The 27,936-nt window shown below is 40.7% G+C and overlaps 1 protein-coding gene across 1 annotated transcript in view; it reads right to left on the bottom strand.

The window, feature by feature from the left end:
• Positions 1–2,716: 2,716 nt before the first annotated feature.
• Positions 2,717–27,936, bottom strand: part of LMX1A (LIM homeobox transcription factor 1 alpha) — a 99,549-nt gene continuing 74,329 nt past the window's right edge. Inside the window, exons 4-9 of the mRNA XM_044301245.1 lie at positions 22,601–22,833; positions 15,248–15,408; positions 13,122–13,199; positions 9,914–9,989; positions 8,004–8,171; positions 2,717–3,639 (exon numbers count right to left, since the gene is read on the bottom strand). Coding sequence (XP_044157180.1) covers positions 3,482–3,639; positions 8,004–8,171; positions 9,914–9,989; positions 13,122–13,199; positions 15,248–15,408; positions 22,601–22,833 — 874 coding nt within the window. The 3' untranslated portion in view covers positions 2,717–3,481. The remainder of the gene's footprint in view (positions 3,640–8,003; positions 8,172–9,913; positions 9,990–13,121; positions 13,200–15,247; positions 15,409–22,600; positions 22,834–27,936) is intronic.

The following is a 27,936-nucleotide window of genomic DNA, read 5'->3' as shown; positions in this document are numbered from 1 at the left end:
TTTTTTGGCTGTATTTTTATTTTTGAGGACTTTGTCCCAGCTTTTTTTAAGTTTGGTATTTTTTTTTCCTCCCTGAAGAAACTGTCTTTTGAATGATAATTGGAAGGTTATTACTTAATGGTCACCATTTCCCAGGTGTCCCCCAACCTGAACATCTGTTGTTCTGTCGGGTCTATTGGTTACTACCAAGTCCAGTATGGCCGTCCCTCTAGTCGCGTCCTGAACCAGTTGGGAAAGGTAATTGTCTTTGGTTATTTCCAAGAACCTATTTCCTTTATGAGATATACAGGTTTCAGTTTCCCAGTCTATGATTTGCCACCTCGTCTATCTCGTTTAGTATCAGATTTTCTGTGTATATTAGGTGGTTTATAATAAACTCTTTTTAATAATTTATTATTGTTTTTGCCTCCATGTATTTCTACCCACAGTGACTCCACTTGTTCAAATCCCTCACGTATATCTTCCCTGAGTGTGGGCTTTAGATAGGACTTTACATAAAGGCAGACCCATTCCCCTCTCCGGTTTCGGCTATCCTTACTAAACAGACTGTAACCATGTACATTAAAGGGGTTGTCCAGGTTCAGAGCTGAACCCGGACATACCCTTATTTTCACCCCGGCAGCCCCCCTGAGCCTAGCATCGGAGCATCTCATGCTCTGATGCGCTCCAGTGCCCTGCGCTATATCGCGCAGGGCACGGGCTCTTGTGTTTTCAATAACACACTGCCGGGCGGTAACTTCCGCCCAGCAGTGTGTTCGGTGACGTCACCGGCTCTGAGGGGCGGGCTTTAGCTCTGCCCTAGCCGTTTTACTGGCTAGAGCAGAGCCAAATCCCGCCCATCAGTGCCGGTGACGTCACCGGGGTTCCTGTCAGCCCCATGGAGAGCCCGGTACGTCACCGGAACTCAGAAAAATGCCTTTGCCCTGCGCAATTTAGCGCAGGGCAAAGGAGAGCATCGGAGCATGAACTGCTCCGATGCTCATGTCAGGGGGGCTGCCTGGGTGAAAATGGAGGGCTGTCCAGGTTCAGCTCTGAACCTGGACAACCCCTTTAACTGCCCAGTCATAGCTATCATCCAGTCATGTCTCAGTTATTCCCACTATATCATAGTCCTCCCGAGTCCTCACACATCAGTAATTCCACACATCACTTAAATATTACTTTATTATAACTATAACTATATCCCCAAATTAGTTATAATGGCTTGTTTTGTCTAGGGAGCAATCACTAGGTGAAATAAATTGGCCCACACAAACCTTTCCTAATCACACAGGAGGACAAGTTACTTCATAACATTGAGGTAAAGAACTGCCTCATCCTCCTCTCTGCTCTACTTGTCAGGGATTATGAACCTGAATACAGCTGATAAGATCGTCAGCTGAATCTCTGTAGGAATAGAGTTCATGAAGAGACTTGAAGACCTAGAGAATGGAAAGGACAGAATGTGGTAATGTGAGGCTGTGGTAATGGAGACTGCATACAAGTGTTGCTGCTCAATAGCCTCGCTCCACCCACCTCTCTGTACTTCATGTCTCCTCATGAACTCCATTTCTACAGAGATTCAGCTGAACATCTTATCAGCTGTATTGAGGATCATAACCACTGACAAGCAGAGCAGAGAGGAGGATGAGGCATTTCTTTAGCTCAGTGTTGTGAAGTAGCATGTCCTCCTGTATGATTAGGACAAGTGTTATGTGTACTAATAGAACGGCAGCCATTTTACTTCTTCTAATGATTTCTCCCCAGACAAAACAAGCTATTATAACTAATGAAAGGTATTTGGGAATATATTTATAGTAAAGTAATATTTAAGTATTTTATTAATTCCTGGAGAACCCCTTTAAAGAGGTTTTGGTAATAATTACGTTTTATACTTACCTGCTCCATGCCGCTCCTGTCCTCCTTGCTACCCCCGCTGTCTCAATCTTCTTTTCCCTATGCTGTTTATATACACCTGGCCATGGGAATGGACACATGCACTTCTCCAGTCATTGACTTGCTTCAGTGTTGACATGCTGCTTGTGGCTACAGCACAGCTGAAGATTGCCATTAGCTTGAGCGGTGCATGAGCCCATGGCAACTGGATATAAACAGCATGGGGACCAAAAGATAAAGACAGCAGCAGTGAGGAGGACTGAGGCAGCAAGTAGCAGGTTAGTATGAATCTTCTGTTTTAGGGGACATGCTGCAGGCACTTGATAAGAAAATAACTACTACAGGAAAACCCCTTTACGTTGTCCATATATGTCAGATAGAAGTAGGTTATTGATTGAACATCTGTTGAACGAATGACCATCTGGTGAAAGATTGCTTTGCTGATGGAGTCATACACCTTTTAGTTATTGGCTGATATAAACATTTAAACTGCCCATACATGACTAATGACACCAGGTGATGGAGGAACAATCTTTCTGGGAACGTTATGCCAATGTTCATTCAGGGAAAGATCCTTCATGGACTAGCAAAGGCTGGCTCCTTTAAAGGTGATGAGGGTTCATCATCAGTTGGCTAAAATGATTGTCCACCCTATAAAAGACCGTTTTGGTTGATCTATATAGCCACATTTAGGCTCCTATAACCGTAATCTCTTGTAATGTTTCCGAAGACAATAAGGCAGTAGTACAGAACTGAATTTTCTTCATGTATTTCAGTAATAACAACAAAACATAATGCAATTAATGGACAAAAAATAAAGTCACAGACATTTTCCCAGCCTAAGACAACACAGAAAATAAAGTCTAACATCTGACATAAGTTAATGCATGTGGGCAATATTAAATAGCTCCCAATGGCAATATTGCTGGGCTATACAATCAGTGTCTTGGATAATGCAACTAATTCATTGAATTTATTGTCAGTCAACATCCTTCAAGTGAATGACCTAGTCTGTTTCAAAACACAATTGTATACATTCTTGCGACGTGTCAAGCTTGTGGATGTGTTTCTTGATATTCTGCAGTAAATTTAGTCAGTAGGTGAAAACGTAATGTATCCATGTATACCTTGGGTCATTTTCATGGGTGTACTGAAAAATGAACCTTGTGTCATAAATCCAGAATGTCACAAAGTCAACGTCTTTAGCTCAAAGTGAAGGGGCTCTTTTATAGCTTCAGAATACACAAATGTTTTTTAAGGTCATTCCTATAGAATGTATCCATAGGGGTTCAGTTTATTTAGGTTCAACCTCAGCAGCAGTTATGTAGAATGTTCCAAATATCTTCCATGAAGTTCTGGTGACCCATGTGATGCCAGTGATCAAGTGGTTTTTCTTTACATAGTCTAAAATAACGAACAATACTTTTTATATTGTGGATAATAATCCAGTGGAAATTGTTTCTAAAGAGTCATGCATGACCCGAATTTTCAGTAGCATCGTGAACAGCCATAATCTCTAACTTGGTCAGATTGACTAAAAATTGCAGACAACCAGTATAATTTCCAGTTCCAGATAACATTCTTTTAGCAACTTCCAATGTTGCTTTCAGGACGTAAAATAGGAACTTTGCATAGAGTAAAGACGATCAATGGGATTTCCCACTCGAGTCTGCAGTGACCCTACTTCAGGTGCTGCTAGAAGACATTCACCCAAGGTAAGGGAAGCATCATCGCTGTCCATGTCATGGAACATGGTCTCCCCACCTGGAAAACACAAGTTGAAGTCTCATTTTTACTGCTGCGTGTTGATGAATTAGTAACACATAAGCACATGATGGGATACCTGGCTGGATATATAATCACACAGTGTAGGAGTCAACATGGGAAGTCAAGACAGACCAAACATCTGATGTGTACATGATGTTCAATGTTGGATAAAAAATGATTCAGCATGTTAATTTTCAATGTAGCCAATCTTTGTTTTAGAGATAAGTCGCTGTCATACTTGTCTGGTAACAGCTTATCACCTCTCCCCTTTGAGAACACTTGGCCAAACCATGTATGGGTTACTCATTAGGAATCGCTGTTGGCTGACAGCTATTGAAAGTCTGGCTAGCTTGAGAGTCCTACTGAAACATAAAGGTCGTCCATAACTTAAAGGGGTTCTCCAGGAATTAAGAAAATAAAAATACTGAAATATTACTTTATTATAAACATAATCCCAAATACCTTTCATTATAATGCCTCGTTTTGTCTGGGGAGCAATCATTAGCCGCTACAGTACCTCAGCCTCTTCTCTGCTGTACTTGTAAGGGATTATGATCTTGAATACAGTTTAATATGATGAATCTCTGTAGGAATAGAGATTATGAGGAGACAAAGTACAGAGAGAAGGGGGGGATGTGGATAATATACAGTCTCCATTACCACTGCCCCACATCACCACAGTCTGTCCTGATTGTCCTCTTTGTACTTCATGTCTCCTCATGAACTCCATTCCTACAGACTTCTAGCTGAAGATCTTATCAGCTGTATTCAGGATCATAATCCCCGACAAGGAGGGGAGGCGGATAAGGCATCTCTTAATGTTCTGAAGTAACTTGTCCTGCTGTGTAGACAACTTTTGTGTGTACTAATAAGACAGCGGCTATTTTATTTATCCTATTGATTGCTTCCTAGACAAAACAAGCCATTATAACTAATGAAATATATTTGGGAATATATTTATAATAAAATTATATTTAAGATTTTACCTTATCTTAATTCTCAGAGGACCCTTTTAACACCTTAAGGACCCATGACGTACATGTACATCATCTCTGGATGTGACTAAAGGACCAGAGAAGTACATGGATGTCATGGTGATCGGGCGGCTGCGCCTGCCCGATCAGCGGCAGCGGTCTGGCAGTAACTGATAGCTGGACCCCTGCTGTATGTGCCTGCATCGGTGAAATCACAGATGCCGGCGCATTACCCCTGCATGGCCACGGTCAGCTCTGACCACGGCACGTGCAGGCTTCAGACATGTGCGGGATGTCCATCGGGTCCCCGCGCTGCTGTTATAGGGACCCAATGGCAGGGAAGGCAGCCCGATGCCTTCCTTAGGCATCGTGGCTGCCTTCCAGGAGCGCCTCTGAGATCCATCCCCCTGGATCTCACTGGCAAGCAGGCTGAAGTGTATTACATTCAGTAATACACTTACAGCGAATGCTTTACAATACAGAAGTATTGAAAAGCATTGTAAAGGGAATCAGAGCCCCAAAAGTTGAAGTCCCAGAGTACAACAAAAAAATTAAGTGAAAGAAAAAGTTTAAAAAAATAAAGTTTTCACCCCAAAAAATTAAGTTTCAAGTTAAAAAAAAGTGTATTTTTCCCAAAATGAAGTTAAAAAGTTTTTTTTTTTTAATTAGGGAAAAAAAGAAAAACAGACATATTAGGTATCGCCGTGTCCGTATCGACCGGCTCTATAAAAATATCACATGACCCAACCCTTCAGATGAACACCGTAATAAAAAATGTAATAAAAACTGTGCTAAATAAACTTTACATCACTAAGAGTGCAACACCAAGCGATCAAAAAGGCGTATACCCACCAAAATAGTACCAATCTAACTGTCACTTCATCCCACAAAAATGACAATCGCCCAAAAAATAAAACTATGGCTCCCAAAATATGGGGACACTAAAACATGATTTTTTTTGTTTAAAAAATGCTGTTATTGTGTAAAACTTAAATATATAAAAAAAAGTATACATCTTAAGTATCACCGCATCCGTAATAACCTGCTGTATAAAATATCACATGACCTAACCCCTCAGGTGAACACCGTAAAAAAATAAAAATAAAAAGGGTTTCAAAAAAGCCTTGCATCACAAAAAGTGTGATACCAAGCGATCAAAAAGTCATATACACCATAAAATAGTACTAATCAAACCGTCATCTGATACTGAAAAGAATGAGCCCCTACATAAGACTTTCGCCCAGGAAAATTAAAAAAAACGATGGCTTTCAGAATATGGAGAAACTAAAAAATGCTTTATTATGTAAAACTGAAGCAAACAACCAACAAAAGTTGTCATATTTGGTATTTTCGCATCTGTAACAACCTGCTCTATAAAAATACCACATGATCTGACCTGTCAGATAAACATTGTAAATAAAAAATAAAAACGGTGTCAAAAACGCAATTGTTTGTTACCTTGCCTCACAAAAAGTGTAATATAGAGCAACCAAAAATCATATGTACCCTAAATTAGTACCTAAAATATTGCCACCTTATCCCATACTTTCCAAAAGGGGGTCACTTTTTTGTAGTTACTACTTTAGGGGTGCATCAGGGGGGTCTTCAAATGTGACATTGCAGCATAAAATTATCCCAATGAAATCTGCCTTCCCAAAACCACATGGAGCTCCTTTCCTTCTGCGGCCTGCTGTGTGCCCGTACAGCAGTTTACGGCCACATATGGGGCGTTCCTGTAAACTTAAGAATTCATGGAAATAAATATTGAGTTTTGTTTGGCTGTTAACCCTTGCTTTGTTAGCGGAAAAAAAATGGATTAAAATGGAAAATCTGCCCAAAAATCTCCATTTTCCATTAATTCTTGTGGAACACCAAGAGGGTTAACAAAGTTTGTAAAAATCTGTTTTGAATACCTTGAGGGGTGTAGTTTCTAAAATTGGGTCATTTGTGGGTGGTTTCTATTATGTAAGCCTCACAAAGTAACTTCAGACCTGAACTGGTCCTTAAAATATGGGTTTTGGACATTTTCTGAAAAATTTCAAGATTTGCTTCCAAACTTCTGAGGCCTCTTTCACACGAGCGTGGCGTGTGAGGGCCCGATAAGATGCGGGTGCGTTGCGCTAAAATGCACGATTTTTCTGCGCGAGTGCAAAGCGTTTTAATGCGTTTTGCACCCACGTGAGAAAAATCGCCATGTTTGATACCCAGACCCAAACCCGGACTTCATCACTGAAGTTCAGGTTTGGGTTAGGTGTTGTGTAGATTTTATTATTTTCCCTTATAACATAGTTATAAGGGAAAATAATAGCATTCTTAATACAGAATGCAAAGTAAATTAGGGATAGAGGGGTTAAAAAAAAAAAGTTTAATTACATAGCTGCCGGTCTTTGTTCTATCTTCAGGACCTGGCAAAAGACCTGTGGTGACGTCACTATGGTCCAATCTCATGGTTCATCACCATAGTTAGGGACCATGTGATTGGATCATGTGATGTGACGTCACCACAGGTCCTTAGCCGGTAGCTCAAAATTACAGAAGAAGACCGCAACTACGCGATCAAGTGGACTCGGTGAGTTAATTTTTTTTATTTTTAACCCCTCCATCACTATTTTACTTTGCATTCTGTATTCAGAATGCTATCATTTTCCCTTATAACCATGTTATAAGGGAAAGTAATACAGATCGGGTCCCCAGCCCGATCGTCACCTAGCAACCATGCGTGAAAATCGAACCGCATCCGCTCTTGCTTGCGGATGCTTGCGATTTTCACACGGCCCCATTCACTTTTTTTGGGGCCTGCGTTGCGTGAAAAAAGGCAGAATATAGAGCATGCTGCGATTTTCACGCAATGCACAAGTGATGCGTGAAAATCACAGCTCATGTGCACAGCTCCATAGAAATGAATGGGTCAGGATTCAGTGCGGGTGCAATGCGTTCAACTCACGCATTGCACCCGCGCGGAATACTCGCCCGTGTGAAAGGGGCCTAAGCCTTCTAACATCCTCAAAAAATAAAATGGCATTCACAAAATGATCCAAACATGAAGTGGACATATGGGGAATGTAAAGTAATAACTATTTTTGGAGGTATTACTATCTATTATAAAAGTAGATAAATAGAAATTTGGACATTTTTCAAAAATTTTGGGTAAATTTGGTATTTTTTTATAAATAAAAATGAAATTTTTTAACTAAATTTTACCACTGTCATGAAGTACAAAATGTGATGAGAAAATCTCAAAATGGCCTGGATAAGTAAAAGCATTTTAAAGTTATTACCACATAAAGTGATATATGTCAGATTTGCTAAAAATGGCCTGGTCCTTAAGGTGATAAATGGTAGGGTCCTTAAGGGGATAAAGAAGATTTCAAATACAAAACAACTTACCGTAAGGATGCATATGGTCTCCTGGCATCTGCGGAGGCGTAAGTCCTTGCTGGAATGGGTCTGAATTATATATGTTTTGCTCTATGGAAAGTAGATGTTGCTGAGGGAGTGATGTAAAGACATTCATGATTCCTTCAATGCTGGAGTTGCTGGAGTTGTGTGTTTGTGCTGCAGAGTAATCAGTAAAAAACAAGTATTTGACTACTTTCTAGAAATGTACCAGAACAATCTGTATCAGCAAAGGCATTTATAATCAGGACTAATGCATCACATTTAATACATTTAATATATAAATATTTTTATAGTTAGTATTTAGTATTAGTAGTTAGTATTATATTTCCATAAATGAGAACCTCATGTATCAATGCAGTCAAGTGACTTATTGGGCTGAACTTCTCATTTTATATATGTTCCTGTAAAACGCTCAACAAGGAGAAACCAATGCTTCCCTATCGGCATGGTTCTCACCTCGGCGTTTTACAGCGCGTACGATCGCGCTGTAAAACGCCCGACGCCCCAAGAAGTTCAGGAGCTTCTTTGGGGCGTCTTGTCGCGCGTTCCCGTACATAGACTTCAGGGAACGCGTGACAATGGGCGTTCACATACTACCGGAGCCGCGTATGTGAGATGCCAGAGAATCGTGCATACACAGCGCTCAGGTCAGGACGCTCAGGTCTGAACCCAGCCTAAAGTAATATTGGAACAGCAGTGCTGGTTCTATACCTTTAAAAAAATTTTTTTTAAAAGGCCCAGATTTACTAATAAACTTAGACAGGTTGTCTAGACCTTCACCATATTTATCGCAGGAGCTCAGGCTGGACGATAAATCTGGTGCATTAATGGACACTTTTCTCTAACTCTATACCAACTTTTGGTTGTCTTACCTTTAGGCCTAGTTCACACGAACGTATGGCTTTTATAGTTTTTTGCGGTCCGTTTTTCACGGATCCGTTGTTCCGTTTTTGAGTTCCGTTGTGTTTCCGTTTTTCCGTACAGGAACGGCCATGTACAGTATACAGTAATTACATAGAAAAAATTGGGCTGGGCATAACATTTTCAATAGATGGTTCAGAAAAAACTGAATGGATACGGAAGACATACGGATGCATTTTCGTATGTGTTCAGTTTTTTTTGCGGACTTATTGACTTGAATGGCGCCACGGAATGTGATTTGCGGCCATATATAGGACATGTTCTATCTTTCAACGGAACGGAAAAACGGAAATATGGAAACGGAATGCATACTGAGTACATTCCTTTTTTTTTTGCGGAACCATTGAAATGAATGGTTCCGTATAAGGAACACCAAAAAACGGCACAAAAAAACGTTCGTGTGAACTAGGCCTTAGATAAAACTTTACACCAGAATTGTGGTGCAATTTTGTCACAAAATGTTGCATCATAGACCATGCCCCTTTTTCACCGTTCGTGCCATGTCCACCTTCCCATCTAGCAAGTCAGAAAACAATGTAGAAACCCTATTTGCGCCAAACTGCTTTACAATTGTGCCAAGTTGCGGCACTTAGATTCTTGGCACAGGCAAATGAGTAAATCTGGCCCAATGTATCCTAGACAACCCCTCTAATGAGTTTCCAATGACAACAAAATTATAAATGAAGCTATGAAATAAAATGCATACTGTAACTAAGCCCATACTACAAAAATGTTAAAGGTTAAATCTACATGTAAACAGCCTAATTGACAATAAGATAATAATACACTGTAAAGTAAGAAACTGAGTAGTAAAAAAGATAAGCCAATAAATAATTAAATAAAGCTCACATAATAATGATATATATATATATATATATATATATATATATATATATATATATTATATAAAATATATATATAATTTTTGGAACCAGTCCCTTACTGTAAAAATACCTAGTTCCTACACACAATCCTACCTGCTGGTACACGGGATGGGTTTTGCTGATCTTGCTGCTGTTGCTGTTGTTGCTGTCTTCTTGCCAACTTTTTCATCTGTTTAACAGAAAGTACAGGAATAAGATTCCAGAATATAGGTGTGTCTATGTAGCATTCTGGTAATTCAATCAGTGCACTCTGTTTATAAATCAGATCCGGGAATGGCATGATGAGCTCTTTATTTTGGCAAGCAGGAACAATGATTGAGTGGCATATGGTATTACGGCATGGATCTGTTCACACCTCTAAGATTCTTCCTCTACAAGAATATTTTATCTAAAAAAATACATAACTAAACATACCCATTTTTCCACCAACTTATCATAACTGGAGAGAGAGATGTAAAAATGCAAAACATAACAAAATGTTTGCACAAGAAATACCAAAAAGTTGCAAAAGCCCTATTTTGTCCGTTTTTGATGTCAGAATTCTAGAGTACAGGGCATAATAAATTCCACCCCGTGATGTACAGACAGTTTGGTTGTCAAAATTATTACAGCCTTCTTCTGTATCCTACTCGCATCAGGTGATTACAGTTCAACAGTTAGAGACTCCCAACTCCTGGCGATATAGTACTTTTGTGCTTTGTAAGATGCATACCCCTCAACAACACTTAATAAGAGCATATATCAGAAAGCCAAAATACCAGATTATTGATCTGAAATGTTGAAGGGGCTCTCATAACACTGAGGCACCTGCTGCACTCAGTAAGTCATACTCTGCTACATATGCTGTAGGTTAAACCTTTACCTTAAATAGTGTTCACCAAAGTACCATCAGAGTACTGATGCTCACCTAGAATCCAAAATTGGCTGCAGATGATGGTGAAAATATGGTAAATTTGAAGCTTAGCTAGAAGCTCCATGAGAGTTGTCAGATATAATTTTCAATTAGTGAGCTGTGAACATGTGGGGTGCTTAGGAAAATAAGTGACCTGGTAAACTTGTATGGAAGTCAGACGCTGGTATATGCAATATCTTGTGGTTTAATAGCTTGCTTCCGATACTGCCATTGAAAAAGATATGATATGCAGTTTCATTTTACTTACACAGTACCTTACAGACACTTTCTGGCCCTAGTGGAGCTCACAATCTAAATTCCCTATCAGTATGTCTTTGGAGTGTGGGAAGAAACTGGAGAACCCGGAGGAAACCCACGCAAACACAGGGGGAACATACAAACTCCAGGCAGATGTTGTCCTTTCTTGGATTTGAAACTAAGACCCCATCACTGCAAGGCACCAGTGCTAACCACTGAGCCATCATGCTGCTATAAAGAAATTCCAACCAAACACATTTATGACCTATCCAAAGGTAATGCCAAAAATGCCTGATGACTGGTGGGGTTTTAACTCTGAGACTTGCACCTCCCAAGAGAAATAGGAGCACAGTATAAGGATTGCTGGTCATTAGTGTTGATTGCGAATATTCTAATCGCAATTTTTTCTTCGCGAATATTGGAAAATTCGCGTCTATCTAGAATATAGTGCTACATATTCGTAATCGCAAATATTCTAGATTTTTTTTGTTAGCAGTACCCATGATCCCTCGCTGCTTCTTGCTTGTGGGCCAATGAGAAGGCTGCAATATCTTTGACTTTAGGAGTAGTGTTGATTGTGAATTTTTTTATCCCACATTTTTATTGCGAATTTTCTAAATGTCGATTTTCACAATGAAGAAGATAATGACTGGAGATCACGAATTCTCAAATTTGCGAATTTATGGAGAATATTCGCCTAAAAATTAGCCAACCATCGTCCATGCCGCTCATCACTACTGGTCATGTATGTATATGTTCCTCCTATTTGTATATACCGTATTTTTCGCCGTATAAGACGCACTTTTTTCCCCCCAAAAGTGGGGGGAAAATAGCAGTGCGTCTTATACGGCGAATGTAGCTTCTTTTGCCCAGTTTTCAATGATACACCCGCCGCGATGCCGCGCGGCGGGTGTATCAGCTGTGAGGGAGGAGGGGCTGGGGGCGGCATCTGCATTAATAATGACAGCGGGGCCCGTGCAGTGACTATTCTACTACACGGGCCCCGCTTACTGTATAATCATATCTCTCTAATAGTTAATTGTTGCATGCATGTAATCGCATAATGAGCGCTAATGAGCGCTGTGTATTACCGTACTTAAAACTAGCAGCGCTCGCCGTTCGGAGCAGAGAGGAGGCAGGAGGCAGGCCAGGAGGACGAGCACTTGCAGCGTGAGTCATACGTCACGCGCCTGCACCGCCCACTTATGAATGAAGCAGGCGGCGCAGGCGCGTGACGTATGACTCACGTTGCAAGCGCCCGTCCTCCCGGCCTGCCTCCTGCCTCCTCTCTGCTCCGAACGGCGAGCGCTGCTAGTTTTAAGTACGGTAATACACAGCGCTCATTAGCGCTCATTATGCGATTACATGCATACAACAATTAACTATTAGAGAGATATGATTATACAGTAAGCGGGGCCCGTGTAGTAGAATAGTCACTGCACGGGCCCCGCTGTCATTATTAAAGCAGATGCGACCCCCACCCCCTGTATTGAGGGTCATTCACTACAGGGACACTTATGGAGGGGATCTGTGGATGACAGCATAAGATGCTATATATGTGTCATCCACAGATCCCCCCCATAACTGTCATTCACAGATCCTCATCCTCATAACAGTGCCATCCAGAGAGGATCCCCCATAAGTGTCACCCACAGATCCCCCATAAGTGTCACCCACAGATCCCCCATAAGTGTCACCCACAGATCCCCCATAAGTGTCACCCACAGATCCCCCATAAGTGTCACCCACAGATCCCCCATAACAGTCACCCACAGATCCCCCATAAGTGTCACCCACAGATCCCCCATAACAGTGCGTCACCCACAGACCACAATTAGTTCAAAACCCACCAAAAGTGCACCTTTTGGTTCAAAATATTTTTTTTCTTATTTTCCTCCTCAAAAACCTAGGTGCGTCTTATAGGCCGGTGCGTCTTATACGGCGAAAAATACGGTAATCTATGTAGACATTTTCTGGTATATCCTTTGGACATTCCACCAATAACATTAGTCAGAAAATACAGGATTGGTTGACATTTGCTGTGATGTGGGACAACTGGTTCATAGTGGACTCAATGAGATTTGTCACGCATGATATGCAATTCATTTGAGATGATAACAACACATGCACATGCTGTTTTAGATTTCTTACCTTTGCTCTTTGATTCTGGAACCAGACTTGCACCACACGGACACTAAGGCCAGTTTCTGCAGCAAGTGTCTCCCTCACCTTTCAAGGGAAACATCAAATAGTCAGTGTACGGAATATACTGCCTAAACTCATATGGGATATGCCATCACTTTATGTTTGATTGGTAGGGTACCAACTGCTAGGTCTCCCACTGATACTTAGAACAAAGTGGACACTGTATTGATTTAGAGATGTATCCCCTTCTTAATGGTGCTATCCAAGAAAATATATTTATGACTTATCCTCAGGATAGGTCATCAGTATCAGATCTACGGGTGTGAGACACCTAGAACCCCTACCAACCAGCTGTTAGAAGAGGCCTTGAGCGCCGCAGCCTCTTCCTAGGCCAGTGACATGACTGTACATTGGGTACATGCAACAGTTTATAGCTGTCCGAAACCCAGCATTCTTGACAGAAATCATCCAGATTACTGCCGGACCCCATTGCAGTCAATGGGCATCCAGCAGTGAATTAGAGGATCTAGCAATGCCAGATCTGTGAGATCCCGCAGGCTGCTCTGTGCAGGAACAGCCTTCTGGATCCACAAATGGAAATGTGAATAAGGCCTAACTTACTGATTAACTTTATTAACTCCCTTCTGGGAGAAAGATGGGAAAAAAAGTTTTCATGTTGTAAATTTTGTGTCGTTAATTTTTTGGCAGAAATAACATAATAACTTTACTCTCTGGGTCAGTACAAATACTGCAATACTAAATATGTATTTTTTTTTTAAGTTTTACTACTTTTGCACAATAAAACCCCTTTTTTTAAAAAGAAAAATTGTTTTTGCATCACCGCATCCCAAGACTTTTTTTAAATCACATTTTGTTCAGCTTTTTTTTGTGGCGAATAAGCAATAATTAGCAATTCTGCCATTTTTTTGTACTGCATTTACTGTATGGTATAAATTACCTGATAATTGCGTAGTGTGGGTCGTTATGGAAACGGCGATACCAAACATGTGGCAGAGGTTTTATTCTTGCAATATTTACAATTGTAAAGCCTTTTTTCCCAATAGAATTTTTTTTTAAACCATTTTTATTTTTACTTTTTTAAAATCATTTAATAGTCCCACAAGGAGACTATAATAGGGTTTTTTCTGATCGCTTCTAAAATACTGTACATTGCACTATTTCTGTAACACAATGTATTTAAATGTCATTGCTATACTTACATTCACCAGCAGGCTGCGCCAGAGAGAAGCAGCCTGCTGGGACATGCTAGAGGCAGGCCTGGGGCCTTCACTAGGCCCTGGCCTGCTGCACTGACATCAGCACCCCAAAATCTCATCTGCAGGATGCTAATGGAAGACAGAGGGACTCCACTCCCTCTGTAACCGCCTACATGCGCAGGCGCTATTGCCCACAACGTGTAAGGGGTTGAAAAGCCTGGATCAATGCTCCTGACTGTCTGGGCCATAATTTTACAGCAATGCCCCCGCTCTCCACTGAATGGGAGACCCGTGCAGCACTCAGACTAAGGTGGCATAAAAAGGCGGTGGCCCAGTATAAGGCCATTTAGTGACCGCTGTATTGGCGGTCATTAATAGGTTAAAGGACTATTTGCATTTTAGACCATGCTTACATTGGTTCTATTCAGAACCTCAATCTGCATTTCCATCAGATTTTAAATAAATAGTGCTGCACCATGAAAGAACCCCAGCAGTCTCCACTGCACATCAATGGAGTCCATTAGACACCTATGGGATCTGTTGTATGACAGATCTGGAAGAGGGTCATGACTTCTATTATACATGGAATCCACGTCGGAGAACAGAGTTTTATACATTTATGGGGGAAATGCACTACTTCCATTTCTATGACTCTCACTGGGGGGCAGAATGGGGTTCCCTTCACCCACCTTAATTATTTGGTCCCCCCTATTCTCATAGACTAATAGATATGCCATGAACATTTTATTAATGTTTTTATTCTTTCATAAAATAGTGAACATGTGATATTCCTTTAATAAATGTTTGCCCAATATTTTCACTTTCTAAAAAGCCCATGGGTGTTAGAGTAACAGAATAACATCATAAAATATATATCTGACGGAGGGAGATGACATATGATCAGCACCATCATACCTTTCTGCATGGTTTAGATGACACCTCAAATGAAGCTTTGAAAGCCCTTCTTTGCTGCGTTGTCAGAATAGTTCTTGGTCTTTTAGGTCGTTTTTGATCTTTACCATCCTCAATTCCTTTACCATCTTCAAATTTACCATCTTCATCATCATCACTCTTACCTACAATATTTGAAGTCAGAAATCAACAATTGTACTCATAAGCATTAGAAGTACAGTTGCTTACTATTATGGTCTAAATTTTTGGACCTTTTTATGCTGAGTTCCCCTTTTGCTCCTTCTCTCAGAGCTTGGCGCTGGTTTTTGGCAGCTATATGGCTGCTACCCCTGCCAGGGTTGGTGTGTACCTATTGACGGCTTCTCTCTTTAATTCCAGCTTGACACTTAGACATAAACATGTACATTTGGAATCTAGCAGCACACACTCTCTAGCTCCAGCTTCTGGCCCCAGGAGATGGGACTAGCCCACACCCAGCAACTATCTGTAAGAGGTCAGTGCATTAACCCTCAACTCCTTGTATTCAGCCTTTGGGATACAAGCATTGTATACAGCACAATTTAAACCCCTTTAAAAGGGAACCTGTTGTCAACTTTATGCTGACCTTATTGAGGGCAGTATAAAGTAGTGACAGAAATGCTGATGTCAGCGGTGTGTCACTCATCAGCTAAAAGTAAGTGGTTGCCGAGAACTAGCATCATAATCATTACAGCCCAGGCCTTGAAAAGAGTCATACTGTATCTACCTGAGAAGAGTCATGGTTATTCATAATCTCCTGCTCTCCCCGTTCATCTGCTGATTGGCAGTTCTCTCCTAGAGAGAAAAGGAGAAAACTAAGAAGACTGTCAGTCATCAGGAGGTGGGCAGGGAGAGCAGCAATTCATGAATAATCAGGACTCTTCTCAGGAGGCCGTGACTCTTTTCCAGGCCCAGTCTGCAATTATTGTGATGTTGGTTCTTGGCAACCACTTACTTTTAACTTATAAATGACAGACCGGTGAAATCAACTCACCTATCTCTACTTTATTCTGCTGTTAGTATGGGCAGCATAAAGGTGATGACAGGTTCCCTTTAAGCAGTGAATCACCGGGTCACTGCGAAAATCGAAGTATTTGTATATAATCTATGTATTGTAGCTGTCTATTGTGTCTATTACATCTGGCCTCCTCCATTTTTGTTCTTCTGTAATTGAAATACCTATTTTAGTATATTTTATGATAAGGAGATTAAGATTCTAAAAGTTATCTGCAAAACTAATGAATATTTCAGATCCTAAACTACCTGTAATGGAGCATAAATTATTAAGAGCACTTTTTCTTTACTTCCATTACAGCCAATTTGGAAAGGAAATGATCGCTGAATTAAAAGAGCAAATTTATATGTCTACGAGGCTTGATTTAGAACGCAGCGGGAAGATGTAAGTATCCTGTTAATTAATAACAAAGTAGCAGATGATAAATGTTCAGGTCTCTCCCATCTACCTCTGATTTATGACATTACTACAATCATTTAGATAATCTGTACCATTTATATCACCATTAAAGACGTATGATTTCTTTTTTAATATTCAAAGTTATTTATTCATATGTCCTCATGTTTCATTTGTTTCCTTAGGGTGAGTTCACATCTGCGTTCTGGATTCCGTTATGGCTTTCCGTTATAAAGTGGTTATAACGGAAATTAACAGAATCCATAAGACGGAAGGACGGATCCGATATGCTGCCCATATGCTTGTATTATGACGAAATGCAAAACGGAAGCCTTTAAAAGGCATTCCGTTTTGCTTTCCGTCTTAATAGAAGTCTATGGGGAAGCATAACGGATCTGTGTGGTTTCTGTTATGCAGAACGGAGAAAAAAAGTCCTGTCGACAGGACTTTGTTTTCAGTCTTGCATAACGGGACCCAGACGGATCCGTTATGATTCCCATAGACTTCCATTAAGACGGATCAAAACGGAATGCCTCTAAAGGCTTCCGTTTTGACTTCCGTCTTATGGATTCTGTTGTTATAACCATGTTATAATGGAAATACATAACGGAATCCAGAACGCAGATGTGAACCCACCCTTACCTGAATTACTGCTTAAAAGGGGTTCTCCACTTCTTACAAGTAATGACCTATCCTCAGGACAGGTCATCATCAGGTCAGCAGGGGTCCATCTCCCGGCACCCCAGCTGTTTGAAGAGAAAGCAGCGCTCTTACGAGCGCTGCCTTCTCTGCTCTGTTTACCTGCTCACCGCAGCAATTGCAGTGGTGAGCAGGTGTAATTAAGTATGGCGTCCCCATTTACTTCTATAGGACGGCTTTGTAGTATTCCCTTGAACAGACAGAGCCGTTCCAGTGAATGGGGACACCATACTTGTAATTAGAGATGAGCGAATCGAAGCTGACGATGTGGAATTCGATCCGAATTTCAGGAAAAATTGGATTCGCACCAAAGCCGAATTTCCTCGTGCTTCGATGTAATGAATCACATTTTTCCTAAAATGGCTGCTGCATGTGTGAGGAGATGGAGAAAGGAACTCTGGGAAGGAGGGATCACCCATAATGCAATGCGAGCAGCCAATCAGCAGCCAGCCAGCCCTGCGATGTCACAGCCCTATAAATAGCCTCAGCCATCTTAGATTCTGCCATTCACCAGTGCAGGGAGAGAGGTCAGCAGGCGCTAGGGACAGTGATAGAAAAAACTTCATTGTGCTAAAAAAAATATTTACAAGTGCAGGGAAAGATTATTAAAGGAGTAGGGACAGGATAGGGAGGAATCATTCCACAGCTTTTATGTTGAACAGGGTTCAGTAGGGGAGGTTACAGCCTGGGTAATAGGAACAATCCTATTACACCTTGCTGCACTGACTGGGCACCCAAATTGCCATTATACAGCTCTGTAATTCTTATTGGGGTGCAAGTGCTGTTTGAAACAGGCATTAACGGGGTTTATAACAAGGACATATTTCTACATCTAATTTGCCCTTGTGCGGTGCAGTTATATGCTCTAAAGCATTTTTTGGATTGTATTAATGGGAAAAAAGGGCTAATTAGCCGTTGTGTGGTAAAGTGCTAAAATTACAGCTCTTTTTGTAGTGTATTAGTGGCAAGAACAAACTATATTTCCCGTTCAGCAGTGCAGTTATATGTTCTACAGCCCTTTTTGTTGTGTATTACCGTAGTTGAAAAAGAAAAAATATATTTGCTGGTCAGCAGTTATATGTTCTAAAGCCTTTTGCGTTGTGTATAAGTGGAAACAAATAAGAGCCTATTTGCTGTTCAGCGGTGCAGTTATATGTTCTAAAGCCCTTTTTGGTGTGTATTAGTGGTAAGAAAAAAGGACTTTTTAGCGGTTGTGTGCTGAAGTAAACACTATGTCAGACAGAGAAGTGCCAGACCCTGCACAGGGGAGTGGCAGAGGCCTAAATGTTTCTGGCACAGGCAGAGGTCGCAGCAGAGTAAGGGGGCATGGCAGCAGGGGTCGCAGCGAGAGGCCTGAGCGAGATGCCGGTGTCTAGCAGTCATGTCTTGACCAGCAACCCAGCGGTTCTTGAATGGTTGACTCTGTCAGCTCTGTTTTGGATCCACTCCTGTTTTTTTGGCATTAGCAATACTGATGGATTACTGACCAAATGCTGACCGAGTGAAGGCGGATGCTCCACACACAGGATCCGTTTTTTGGGAGTTATTTTTCGGACGATCAGAGGAAGGGCAAAATAATCAGTGACGTCAACACAAACTTACTGCTGACACCCTCTCCACTCTGTCAGGGGGACTCTACTTGTTTAAGCGTTTAATAGAACAAGTTCTGTAGACATCTATGTGGAATCAGCTGATGAGGGTGTAAAAGGAGTGCGCTTCTTCTTGACACTAACATCGACCTGTAAGGCTGAGTTCATACTTGAGTTATTTTGCCCCGTAACTGCCCAAGTAAGTGACGTGTGCAGTGATTCTAAGAGTGACGCCTGTCATCTACATGTCATACTGACTTACAGTATTGTTTCACTACCACAGCGTGTTACTGCAAGGCACAGTGTTCTACACCACTATAAATGCTCTCTGCAGCCAGGAAATAGCAGTTTTTTAAAAAATTTGCCACAAATAAATTTGGATCAAATCAAATAAAAATAAAAAAAATCTGCAAACCAGCAAAACAAATTTTTGACAAATTGCTCATCTCTACTTGTAATAACACCTGCTCACCACTGCAATTCCTGCGGCAAGCAGGCAGTGCTCATATGAAATAGCAGGGATTTAAATGAATAAATGAAAATGTATACTGAATCTTTTCCCTTAAAACTATATACCACTCTGCTCGTCCTGATCTCTACCATGCCGCTAGCAGATCAGACATCACGTTCAGTGTGACAGGATCCCTTATTACCCTAACTTTGTCAGAACCACTTTTGACTAGGTTATGTAATAAAAGTTTAGAATGAAATGAAAATGTTCAATCTGTTTCCCTCCTCTATCCTTTGGAAAATGTGTAAATTGAGACAAAGCGACTCCATTTGCTATGGTGACAGACTGTTCTTTTTAACCAGGTGCTAGTAAGAACAGTGTATGTACAGGTCTGTATTACAAACGCTAAGCCAAGGCGATAGACTGAGAAAGAGCAAACAGTAACACACAGGGGAGCTGCCAACACGCTGAGACCCTAATATCGCCCAGCTTGTCACCACCTGCTACAAAAGATCATAGTTATGTAGAATAAAAGGAGACAGCTCCTAAGACCAAGGCAAATTCAACAAGAGGAGTCTTAATTTTAATTAGTGAGATCTCAGCAATCTTAAATGTCTCAGGCGCTAGAAGGGCTACTTAATTAAGCCTTAACCCCCTTCTCTTAGTCCTGCCTGAGAAGTAGGAAACATATTGTGTTTGGTGACCTTTCCATGAGTTGGTCTTGGATGGCTCCAGACAATTGTGAGGTCCATATTGTACCAGAGGTGTTTATTATTGTATGAGATGACGGCTAAAAGGGACATCTCAGATAATAAAGCTGCACTCATCAGTCTCTTTCTTGCCTATTGAATCACTCCTTCTTTTGGTGTGAGGGAATTAGATGGAGAGGCTGAGTTAGGGCACTTAATTGGAAATGTGGATGGTTTTTGAGTTGGTTCTGTTTACATAGGATTGAGTGCCTGAGTCGACAGAGGCTGTAATTGAAGTACAGGCTTTGGAGATTAGCTTCAGCATATGGGATCTGCAGCTCAGCTCTACCCCTTTCTACATTTTCCAATAAAATTGGGTTTAACTTATGCTTTCCCTCTCTCACCCTCTTGTCTATAGAAAACCCTTTGAAAGATAGACATTAGAAAGCAAAGCAAAGCATAGGGATATAGAAAAAGAAAGACCAATCGTGGAAAATGAAGATGGAAATGGATAGTCAAGCCTCAGACAACAAATCCTTCATATCTGTTATGTAGAAATAATGCTTTCTTATTTTATAATAGATGTAACTAATGTTTCCATGTACTATTCCATTTTACCAGCAATGATACAAATACTCTTTGCAGTCAGCCAATAATGCATCTTGACTGACAGGAGATGCTCAACAGGTGAAGTAACAGAATGAAGATATTCTTAGCATTGCATTGTTTTGATTATTATGGTGACCAAACATAGGGAAAGGGTAAAACTCTAAATTTATTGCATTTCATACATTTATAATAATCACCTTTATCATTATTATTAGAGATGAGTGAAGTTCTTGAAAATTCAATTTGACTGCTTCGCGGAATTCTATAAAAAATATTTATTCGTAAGTAATGGATGCAATGACAGGGAATGGCGATTGTATCGCTCACCGTCATTGAACTCCTAAGATGCCGCGTTCATCGCTGATCACAGCATCTGACATTAATATTAAGGTCTATAATAAAAATAAAATCATATTTACATCATCCATTTGATTGCGAAGAGCAAGCCATTTTGATCCAAGATCCAGCACAAAATCTCACGTCATCACGTTGGCTAGCGTGGTGATATCATATGTCACCATGCACGAGATTTTGTGCGGAATCTCTAATCAAGATGGCAGCGGCGGGCTCTTCACGCTCAAACGGATGAGGTGTTATGATTTTATTTTTTTTACCCTATTTCAGGTAAAATTGATTTGTTAGCATGAAAACTAAGGAAATTTGGCTTTGCGGCAAATCCAATTTTTCCTGAAATTCGGATTGAAGTCCACTTCAGACACTTCTATTGGCTGACCACAAATTATTATTAGGGATGAGCGAATCAACTTCAGATGAAACATCCAAAGTTGATTTGCATAAAACTTTGTTTTAATACTGTATGGAGCGAGTGCTCTGTACAGTATTAGAATGTATTGGCTCAGATGAGCCGAAGTTATTACTTTGCGAAGTCTCGCTTGACTTCACGTAATAACTTCATAGATTCATTTTTATTGTAAAAAAACATTTCCTGAACTCGGGTTCGGTTCCAAGGTACCACATTCTTCCCTCACATTGTTTTACCTAATGAATCCTACATTTCCCATCATGCCTGGCTTTGCAGAGACGGAGGCAGCGGATTCTCACTACACTGCACGGTGTAGGACAGCCGTGACACTGAACTGCTGTCCACTCACACCGCAGGGTCTCCATGTTTGCCCATGTGATTCAGCTTCAGCCTGTCTCCCCTCTTTGCCCTGTCTCTCCCCTGCCAGCTCTTATATGCAGAAGACAGTGTGAAGCTACATCTCATAGAACTACACTGGAGAGTCAGCACACAGATAGTACAGGCAGTATGCATCAGGAGGTTTATATAACTGCTATTAATATAATCATTTATTATAATCACTGTATACACTCACCTACAATTTCTATGGAAAGAGAGAGGGATGAGAAGTTGTTGCTCTGGCAGCAGGAGCAAAAGATTTGTCACATTAGGATTCAACAAGTTCAATCCCCAGATATCTGCCATTGGGTCATATATACTTAGATACTTAGGGAGTTATTTACTAACAGAAATACGTCTATATTAATCGTATTTCTGGCACAGATTGCAGCACAAAATTTTCTTCTTCTTACATTTTCCAGCATGTCTCTCACACTGCCCTAAAAACAGTGCTTGGGAAGATATGGTTTCAAAGCTATTAAAAATTAAAATTTCCTAAACTCAAAATTTAGTTACCAAAATAACTACCGAATATAAAATATACATTTAATAGGATTATGTAATACAATTATACAGTGACATTTTGCCTTTGTATATATGAAATCGCTATGGCATTTACAGGCATATAATTACATTTGGATCCTTTTCAATCTAGCATTCATAGATGTGCAGAGTCATAATCGAAGGGACAATACACACAATTCTATGTTTGATGAACCTTTTGGGTATATTTCATTGTAAATCTATACCTGAGTCAGAGGCAGCTGGACTGACAAGGTTCAGCATGTCCCGTTCTCTCTCGTAGTCACTCTTACAGAGAAGTTGTCCATCCTTGAGCACAAACTCATCACCTTTTTGAAGTTGTCTTTCACATACACAGCAACAGAAGCATCCCAAATGGTAGACACTTTTCTGCGCTCTCATGACAAACTCACTGGGTGTGATGGTGTCTAGGCAGGATCCACATTTTACTGCAAATAACCTGGTGGAAAAAAATAGAATTGTTCACATGTTTTTGTTGAATAACCTTGCAGTTTTCTAAATGTAAACTCCACCCCACCTCAAATATAGAATTCTGTTAATGCTTTATGGTGGCTAAATGTGTCTTGCAGCATCAGGGGCCAGGGTTTGAATTTGACCAAAGATAAAATCTGCATAGGGTTTGTACGATCTTCCCATGTTTGAGTAAGTTTCCTCAGAGTGCACTAAGGGGCACATTTATAAAGACTGGCATTTTAGACATCGGTCTTAATAACCCCTTTACCTGGCGGTGGATCCGCCACAGTTATGTAGAACCGAAGGCCTTTACATAACTTTGGCAGATCCTCCGCCACTTCCTAATGTAAGACAGCTTCCTAGCTGTCTTACATTTAGACCATTTTCTACACCTAAAACAGATGTAGAAAATTGTAAATGAGATGGCCTGTCCACTTCCCCGCCCACGCCAAGACGCCTCTTTTAGACCTAGCGTGAGCGGGGAGAACACACAGATTTCTGCAATCTGCCCCAGAAATAATTCTAATTTAGGCGTATTTCTGTTTGATAAATGATCCCCTTAGTACCTAATTGGACGCTCCCGGTCGAATTAAATATCCTGGCACTTCCGGAATTACCAGCCATACATTTATGGCAGCAGGCAGGTGTGAGCGCATCTGCACGCATAGTGAGGCGAAGACTTTTGGAAGACGGTCTGGTGTCAAGAAGGGCAGCAAAGAAGCCACTTCTCTCCAAAAAAAACACCAGGGACTTTCCGATTGTTTGGGGCATCAGGAAAAAGGCTTGTCCGGAGAAGAAAAGGTGAGCGCTACCATTCATGTGTGGGGTTGCTTCTCATCCAAGGGAGTGGGCTCACTCACAATTTTGCCCAAAAACACAGCCATGAATAAAGAATGGTACCAAAACCCTCCAACAGCAACTTCTTTCAACAATCCAACAACAGTTTGGTGAAGAACAATGCATTTTCCAGCACGATGGAGACCGTGCCATAAGGCAAAAGTGATAACTAAGTGGCTCGGGACCAAAACGTTGACATTTTGGGTCCATGGCCTGGAAACTCCCCAGATCTTAATCCCATTGAGAACTTGTGGTCAATCCTCAAAAGGTGGGTGGACAAACAAAAACCCACTAATTCTGACAAACTCCAAGAAGTGATTATGAAAGAATGGGTTGCTATCAGTCAGGAATTGGCCCAGAAGTTGATTGAGAGCATGCCCAGTCGAATTGCAGAGGTCCTGAAAAAGAAGAGCCAACACTGCAAATACTGACTCTTTGCATAAATGTCATGTAATTGTCGATAAAAGCCTTTGAAACTTATGAAGTGCATGTAATTATATTTCACTACATCACAGAAACAACTGAAACTAAAATCTAAAAGCAGTTTAGCAGCAAACTTTGTGAAAACTAATATTTGTGTCATTCTCAAAACTTTCGACCACGACTGTACTATGTCACTATAACCCGTTAAATGTAATGCTATGACTTTATGGCTCCTTCATCGCATTCATTTAAATATAGCCATTTAAAATTTTCATTTTAGGTAGAAATAACTTTTTATTTTTCAGTATCTTAAAGATAATCATTGCATAGTCTTAACGACTAGGTTTATATAGTCAGTGTCAACTATAGTATTACCTTGTTATATATAGCAATTTAAACTATTTTTATGACACGTATACTGTATGAACAAATAATTATGAATATCAAGTTTGCAGTTGAAATGCTGATGTGATACTAATAAAAAAAAAATCTAGTTATTCCAATTCTGATACGAAAAGGGCCATTCTTTTCACCTTCTACCCTCTGTCGAGTGAATGGCTGGGGTGTAGTTACAGACTGTGTACAGAGTTCATTAATAGCTTAGAACTGAGTTAATCTTCTTAAATCCAGCAATAACATGGCTGAAGATAACAAGGCCTGCGACTCCAAGCTGCATAACCACACACGTCCCACAAGTGAACCTTTACAAAGTCTGATCCTGTCCAGCTGTTTAATCAGCAGAAGGACACCGAATTATACATTAGTTATTTATTCAAGCACTTTATCCCAAGGCCACATCGTGCCAAAATGTACAACTGTCACACTCACAGCCTCCTTTCTGTTTTATGTGATGACAGAGGAGGAACCTAGGAAGGCCGATTCAGGTCTTGCTGATATCAATAGGGAACTGGAACCTAATTAAAAGGGATGAATTCACTAGGTTATATCCGCACTCTCTGGAATGGCTATTCTATTGATGTCTTGTGAACTGGGATAGCTTATAGTTCTTAATTTATTAGGTGTTCAGTAGGGATGAGCAAGTTTCATGAAATTCGTTTTGGGTCTGATTATCACGAATCGGTCATCAGATTCTATTAGGGTTAGAATAAATTCCCCCCAGATTGAAAGTGCTGAGATTGCCCTGAAAAGTTGTGTATGATACTCCAACTTCTCCTAGGACTGTATCTAACCCATTTAACGCTCTTCAACACCAAGACATAAAAGGGGTTGGCTGAGGGTGAGGGAGTCCATCGATTCCCCGTGCTGCTGTGGCAGGGACCCGATGGGTGATAAGGCAGCCCAATGCAGAGGCTGCCAAATGCCTTGAATGGCATCGGGACCTGCCTTCTACGTGTGCCCAGGAGATCCAGCCTCAGGGTGGGTCTTCTAGGCAACCTGTTAATGTCTGTCATACACTAACAGACAATGCATTACAATACAGAAGTATTGTAATGCATTGCAGAGGGGATCAGACCCCCAAAAGTTGAAGTCCCAGAGTGGGACAGAAATAAAGTTTTAAAAAAAGTTTTACAAAAAAGTGCTTTAAATAAAAAAAATTGTTTCAAGTAAAAAAAAAAAGATAAAAAAGCCTCCTTCCCCAGATTTCATGATAGGTATCGCCGCGTATAGGCTCTATAAATATATCACATGATCCACCCCGTCCGATGAACACCATAAAAAATGTAAACTGTGTAAAAAAATAATCCATTTTTGTCACCTTATATCACACCAAGTGATCAAAAAGGCATATGTCCCACAAAATTGTAACAATAAAACGGTCACCTCATCCTGCCAAAAATGAGATCCTACATAAGAAAATCGCTCAAAAAATAAATAAAATATATTGCTCTCAGAACATGGAGACACTAAAACATCATTTTTTGGTTAAAAAAATTCTATTATTGTGTAAAACTTAAATAAATAAGAAAAAGTATACATATTAGGTATTACCACGTATGTAACGATCTTCTTTATAAAAATATGACATGACCTAACCCCTCAGGTAAACGCTGTAAAATAAATAAATAAAAACTTGCCCCATAAAGTGTAATAATAAATTCTCAAAAAATCATATGTACACATAAATGGTACCAATAAAACTGGCATCTTATCCCCTAGTTTCCAAAATGGGGTCACTTTTTGGAAGTTTCTACTGTTAAGGTGTATCAGGGAGGCTTCAAATGGTACATGGCATCTAAAAACCAGTCTAACTAATGTGTTGATATCTGGTTGTTCATGTTTCCCTATATGCGCACGTGCTCTAGAACTTGAACTGGACATGTTGGGGTTAATGAACAGGTAGATGTCACTTAAAGAAAATACTGCTACTTGTAGCAGAATAGTATTCCCTCCTTGGCTTGCTGCTACAATTGCAGTGGAGCCGGGGTATGTGTTTGAATGTCCTGCCAGTTAATATCCATACTGCGATCCAGCAGAAATGAAAATCGCTTGCAAGTTATCATTTGCGGCATTCAGGGCCGTGTTTCAGGTGTTGCCATGTAACCGGCGACGCTTGGAAGCAGGTCCTTACCTCACTTCCGGTTCGCCCGTACCATGTGATGACAACTTCCGGTCCGGTGGAACGCACGCGAGCGGCGTGCGTTCCACAGGCAATCACACATGCTGTGATCGCTATGGACAGGTGAGTTGGATATACAGGGGGGCGTACACCCACTAGGAAGTGGGGTAATATAAGGAGGTGAGCAACAACCACAAATTGCTCACCCAAATCGCCACTATTTGAGGTGAGACACAGCACTTGCTTGGGACACCTCTCATGTCAAGGCTCGGATACCATACACCATAGATCCGGATTGAAAGTAGGAGGCTAAAAACGATCTTCCTTCAGTAAGTAATCTGAGTTTGAATCCAATCTATGAACATTGGCAACTCAGTTTTATATGTGACTTATACTTAGTGTGTGTTTGTTAATTTATTTCTAGTTACCCCTGAATACGTCTATGAAACCCCTGAGGAGGTCTGGAGTCTAGGACCGAAACATGGCATGTAGGGTTTTGTATTAGGGAAAAAATAGCACAAGGCCCATACTGAGGGACAGGATCGGTATGGGGTCGCCCCTGTCGGGGCGGGTGCTCCATGTGTGCTAGGCAGCTGCTCAAGTAGCCCCCCACCTGTATGTAGGTAGGAAAGACATATTAGGGCTATACAGGAGTGCCATATTGCCTATAGACTTCAGCACCTTGGTCACACAGGTTCCGGTGGTCCACCTACTACCTGAACCGTCCTCCACAGGCTGTGGAACCCATCAAACGGGGTAAGATCCACCCTTTATTTATTTATGCTATAGTGGAGGTGTTTGTCCTTAATGTTTCTCACCAAGTGGCATTTATTTTAAATGATTTAGTAAATGTTATGTTTTAAAATTCCTATTCACAATACAATTCAGTTATATTTGGGTGTGAACATATACCGCAAACGCATCTCCACTGTGTGTTGGTATAATTGATACTGTGTAAAAACCAGTCCAGCAAAATCTGCCTTCCAAAACCATATGGTGTTTTCTTTCTTTTGTGTGCCCTTACATCAGTTTACGACCACATGTGGGGTGTTCTACTGTAAGGGTGCATCAGGGGGGCTTTAAATGGAACATGGCATCTAAAAAACAGTACAGCAAAATATGGCTTCCATAAACCATGTGGCGTTCCTTTTCTTTTGTGTGCCCTTACATCAGTTTACGTCCACATGTGGGGTGTTTCTGTAAACCGCAGAATCAGGGTAATAAATATTGAGTTTTCTTTGGCTGTTAACCCTTGATGTGTTAAAGAGAAAAATTTAAATTTCATCTCAACTTCCCTTTAATTCTTGTGGA

The sequence above is a fragment of the Bufo gargarizans genome, chromosome 7, assembly GCF_014858855.1.
Source record: "Bufo gargarizans isolate SCDJY-AF-19 chromosome 7, ASM1485885v1, whole genome shotgun sequence".
In the NCBI taxonomy this organism is placed as follows: domain Eukaryota; kingdom Metazoa; phylum Chordata; class Amphibia; order Anura; family Bufonidae; genus Bufo; species Bufo gargarizans.
The sequence above is the reverse complement of the archived record's forward strand: the minus strand, read 5'-3'. Positions and strand labels throughout refer to the sequence as shown.